We start from the raw sequence: 5,547 nt of genomic DNA on the forward strand, positions 1-5,547 counted from the left end.
TAAAGAGCCCCGCAACATGATATGAATGTTCATATGAGACCAAGAGGCCCATAAGAATGATTTTCACGCAGTTCAGAAATACTGATCTAAAAGCAAGGTACGAAACAGAAAAACACATATTATTTGTAGACATGATCGAGCTCAGTAAATTTCATTAACAATTGGAATTACAACAAAGAGTTAATAGAAATTATATCAATACATCGATGCTTGAATGGACTATACAAATGACCATTAACTCTATAAACCCCGATAAAAAGCACTGAAAGTATTATATTTGGTGTGAAATTGATCAAGTGAATAGGATATATTATAATATATCCATATGATACGATGTGTGTGTGTGTGTGTGTGTGTGTGTGTGTGTGTGTGTGTGTGGCGGTGCATATATATATATATATATATATATATATATATATATATATATATAATATCAGTACAATTATATATATATATAAACACACATATATATATATCAGTATATGATGATGATGATGGAGTCTCCCGTCGGACCGACGGATGAGTAGGCAGGCAGGCTTATATGTCTGTGTGTGTCCTCATATGGGAGAAGAGGCCGATTCTGGATGCACAGCACTTCCCACAGGTGTTGCAAAGGAAAACGTCTCCAGAAGTTGAGCCCTGCTTCCTTCGCTCACGCTTCTCCTTAATGGCCAGCGTTCTCTTGTTTTCAAACGTCTTTATGCCACTAGAGCACATGCAGCATCCTCCAGCGAGAGTGGTCAAGGGCATCAGCTTCCCAGGAAGCGATGTCTATGTCACAGGCTTTGAGGTTTGTCTTCAAGGTGTCTTTGAAGCGCTTGCAGAGTCTTCCAAGTTCAGTCGCGGTGGCCTTCATTCAGCTGGCCATACAAGAGCATCTTCGATATCCTGCTGTTTGTCATGCGAACAACGTGTCCTGTCCAGCGTAGCTGGCACTGGATCAGCAGGCTTTCGATGCTGGGCAGGCCGCTCCTCTCTAGGACCTGGAGTTTGGAGACTGGACCCTGTCGGTCTTGCCACGTTATGCCGAGGATCTTTCGTAGGCATCTCTGGTGAAACTGCTCAAGTTGTTGAATGTGACGGCGATACGTCGTTCATGTTTCACAGCAATACAACAAGGTGGTCAGCACAACAGCTCTGTAGGTTTTGATTTTGGTGCTGAGCCTGATGCCTTTGTTGTTCCACAGCCTGTTGTTGAGTCTGCCAAAGGCGGAGCTGGCCTTGGCGATGCGCAGCAACACTTCTGCATCAAGGGCTCCGTTGCTGCATAGGGTGCTGCCCACGGGTAGCAAAACTTGTCGTGTCAACTGACTGAATTGATCTCTGTGTCATTGATCTTGATTGCAATTGTGGGGGGAGGGGGGGAGTGGGAGGGGGGGGGGGGGAGGCACTGGTGTTCTGTGAGCTGGCTGGTTGCTACATGGACTCGGCCATACTGAGGCTGATGGTGAGTCCAAAGCGCCTGCAGGAGGTTGAAAACCTGTCAATGAACTGCATGTTCTCATGGGTGTGTGCAACAATCGCACAGTCATTAGTGAAGAGGAACTCTCTCAACAGTGCCTCAAACACCCTGGACCTGGCATGGAGTCGCCGCAAGTTGAAAAGTTTGCCGTCTGTGCGAAACTGAATGTAGATGCCCTGGTCACAGTATTGGCAGTCGTCAATCAGCATGGCAGAGAAGAGAATGGAGAACAGTGTGGGTGCCAGGACGCAGCCTTGCTTCACTCCATTTACCACAGGAAACGGATGCGACATGTCAGTATTTTCCTGTACTCTCACCTGCATGCCATCGTGGAATGACGCAATTAGCTGGATTAGGCTCTCTGGGCAGCCGAACTTTAGGAGGATCTTCCATAGACCACGGCGGTTCACCATGTCGAAGGCCTTAGTCAGGTCTACAAAGACCATGTGGAGCTCCTTGTTCTGCTCACGGCACTTCTCTTGCATCTGGCGTACGGCAAACACGATGTCACATGTTCCCTTGCCCAGTGAGCGGAAGCCGCACTATGCTACAGCGATGACTGTGTTGGAGACATCGTCAACCAGTCTGTTCAGTATGAAGCAGGCGAAGATCTTGCCGGCGATGCAGAGGAGAGAGATTCCACGGTGGTTATCGCAGGGTTTTTTGTCTCACTTCCGTTTGTAGATGTAGACAATTGAAGCATCCTTGAAATCCTTGGGGACCTCCCTTCTCTCCCAGATAGACTGGAACAGGGCAGTCAGCTTGTCTGTCAGCACCTCGCCTCCATACTTGTAGATGTCAGCCTGGATTCCATCCGCTCCTGGTGCTTTTCCTGACGTTGTCAGCTTCAGGGCCTTCTGGATCCCGGCCTTGGTGGGAGGGGCAGCTTGCGAGTCATTGACTGGTAGCTGTGGGGTAGCTGCATCTCTAAAGGTGCTCCATACCTCATCTACATCAGTCGATGCAGGAATTTCTTGGAGAGCTGCTTGGATTTGCTGCTGCAGCACGTCCTTGGTGATAGAGAGGCGGTGGATGTTCAGCTTCCTTGGGGGTTTCTGCCTGGTTGGTTGGAGCTTGCGTGCAAGTCTGATGTTCATCTCGCTGCGCACCAGGCGATGGTCCGACCAACAGACTGCTCCTCTCATGCAGCGTGTAATGGAAACATCACCTCTGTCCCTCTGCCGGACAATCACATAGTTCAGCATGTGCTATCGCTTGGAGCGGGGGTGCGTCCATGTGTTCTTGTACTTGTCCGCTTGTTAGAAGAGGGTGTTGGTGATGGTCAGTCCATGCTGCGCGCAGAACGAGAGCAAAAGCAGTCCGTTGGAGTTGCACTTGCCAGTGCCGTGCTGTACTAGACTTTTGGCCATGCCGACGCGGGCTTTGAAATCCTCAAGGATGATCAGCCTGTCCTTTCTGTCTACCGCTGAAATGGTGCGGCTGAGCTCCTCGTAGAAAGCTTCTTTGATGTCATCAGGGTTGGTCATCGTCGGGGCATAGCAGCTGATGACTGTGGAGAAGTGATCCTCGGACAGCTTCAGACGCAGGGTTATCAGCCTATCGTTTATCCCACGTGGAAGACTGTCAAGCTGTCGTGCAAGTTTGGTTCGTGTGGCAAAGCCCACGCCTGAGATTCTTGGGGTGCCATCTGGCTTCCCAATGCAGTAGAAGGTGTAGCCCCATCCAACTTCCTCCAGCTGGGTTTCACCGGCAAACCTGGTTTCGCTCAGGGCTGCTATGTCCACCTGGTAGCGATCAAGCATTCTAGCAATGAGCGCTGTGCGCCTTTCTGGTCTGTCGTCTCTGTCTAAAAGGGTGCGAACATTCCAGGCACCCAGAGTCAGGGTATGACTCCTGGTTCCTTTCTTTTGTTTGTTTTCGACCGCAAGTGTTGGATGTCCAAGTAGGTGCGGTTTCCTACTAGGTACTAGGCGAGACAGGCTTTGTTTAGGGATCCTTTTATCTCCCCTTCCCCATGTAGGGAGAGCAGTGCTGTCCCTAAAAAGGGCTGCTCTGACACTGTGGGAGTATACGGGCGCCGCCGCATCTGCCCCAATCTACGGCGGACGACCATCACCTCACAGCCGCCTGCGTGCAGAGTCGTGACTAGGAACTGCCAGCAGCATCCTCTGCCTGTCCCCGTTACCACTTCTCCATCGCCGCAGGGCTTGGGAAAGCTGGGTGTTGAAGGGCTAGCTCGTCGTTCTGACATTAGCCTGGTTGCCTGACCAGCACAGGTGACTTTTTTTTTAGTGAAGAGGAATTGTGCCGTCCCTTCCCCACTCTCTCGCCTACCGACGCTCACAGTCCCACAGGCGCAGATACTGCCACGTGTAGGATGGCCTCGGCGGGTGCAGTTTTTTTCTTCGGAGTTCCGTCTCCTACGAGGATTTCCAGCCAAGGATAAGAGCTCCTCCTGCCCTTTGGTCATCCCGTCTTCCGCCTTCACAACGGCCGTTGGGGAAGGTTTCCTCCTCACCCTGGTCCGTCGTTGGGAGACTTCACATGCGGCAGGTAGTACTGGGTTACATGGTACCAGTAGCAAGGGCTATGCCCCTGACCTGACCTCATATATATATATATGCCTCTCTGCGTGTGTGTAGTGGGGGGTGACACCCAGAAGTGAATACCCGCATGAGAAGGGAAAGAAAGAGAGTCAACCCCGTTGCTTATAAACAGTGATCATCTGTCCATTCTGAGTGCATACAATTTGAGCTTTTATTTCCCCTGTCAGCTAATTCATATTTGTCTTTTGTTGTTGAACCCCAGCAAAGATGTCCAGCTGCAGACACTGATTATGAAGACCAGATTACTTTATAATGACAAGCATCTTGTTTATCTGTTTATTTTCATGATACTATTTGCTATTTAAGTACTCTTCAACGAGGGAGATGGATCATTTCCGGCACTTCTCAGAAGACGACATCGAGAAAAATTCGCGATCACGGCCGACAGATTCCAGGGTGACACACATTCCGACAATTGTCGCATTTGACTTGCGTTGCGAGAATCCAAAGCGAGAAAATGAAAAAAAAAAAAAAGGATCCTTGAGAAGAAATAGAACATCCCCCCTAAAACCGGCTGAGGTATACAGCCCAGCTTAAATGGTTCAAAGAAAAAAAGGTGAGGGTTTTTGTTCTCAGTATAACAACTTTGTTTCGTACTTGTCTGTTGATATATATATATATATATATATATATATATATATATATATATATATATATATATTGTCAGGTGTGTGTGTGTTTGTGTGTGTGTGTGTGTGTGTGTGTGTGTGTGTGTGCAATTGTTCTGCTGGTGAGCATCATGAGTACACGTATGAGTGTACACATGTTCGCTGAACGTTGCACATTTTTAGTCTTGTAAGTCTTTGTATCATTCATGGGCATTTTATCTCAACTTATTTACTTCTTTTCTTCTTCTTCTTCTTCTTAATTTCGATTTTCATTCAGTTTTTGTTTATGTTGTATACACACCTAGGGTTGGCTCTTCAGGCTTGACCAGTGCGCTGAGTTAGGTAGGTCAACCAGGTATCCTTTATAGTGTGCTGAGTTAGGTAGGTCAACCAGGTATCCTTTATAGTGTGCTGAGTCAGGTAGGTCAACCAGGTATTCTTTACAGTGTGCTGAGTTAGGTAGGTCAACCAGGTATCCTTTATAGTGTGCTGAGTTAGGTAGGTCAACCAGGTATTCTTTATAGTGTGCTGAGTTAGGTAGGTCAACCAGGTATTCTTTATAGTGCGCTGAGTTAGGTAGGTCAACCAGGTATTCTTTATAGTGTGCTGAGTTAGGTAGGTCAACCAGGTATCCTTTATAGTGTGCTGAGTTAGGTAGGTCAACCAGGTATTCTTTATAGTGTGCTGAGTTAGGTAGGTCAACCAGGTATTCTTTATAGTGCGCTGAGTTAGGTAGGTCAACCAGGTATTCTTTATAGTGCGCTGAGTTAGGTAGGTCAACCAGGTATCCTTTATAGTGTGCTGAGTTAGGTAGGTCAACCAGGTATTCTTTATAGTGCGCTGAGTTAGGTAGGTCAACCAGGTATCCTTTATAGTGTGCTAAGTTAGGTAGGTCAAACAGGTATCCTTT

General features: G+C 47.8%; 1 protein-coding gene across 1 annotated transcript in view; it reads right to left on the reverse strand.

Moving 5' to 3' along the window:
• Positions 1-1,416: 1,416 nt before the first annotated feature.
• LOC143274607 (uncharacterized) overlaps positions 1,417-5,547 on the reverse strand; it is a 57,872-nt gene continuing 53,741 nt past the window's right edge. Inside the window, exon 4 of the mRNA XM_076578474.1 lies at positions 1,417-1,462. Coding sequence (XP_076434589.1) covers positions 1,417-1,462 — 46 coding nt within the window. The remainder of the gene's footprint in view (positions 1,463-5,547) is intronic.

Source organism: Babylonia areolata, chromosome 29 (assembly GCF_041734735.1).
Source record: "Babylonia areolata isolate BAREFJ2019XMU chromosome 29, ASM4173473v1, whole genome shotgun sequence".
In the NCBI taxonomy this organism is placed as follows: Eukaryota; Metazoa; Mollusca; class Gastropoda; order Neogastropoda; family Buccinidae; genus Babylonia; species Babylonia areolata.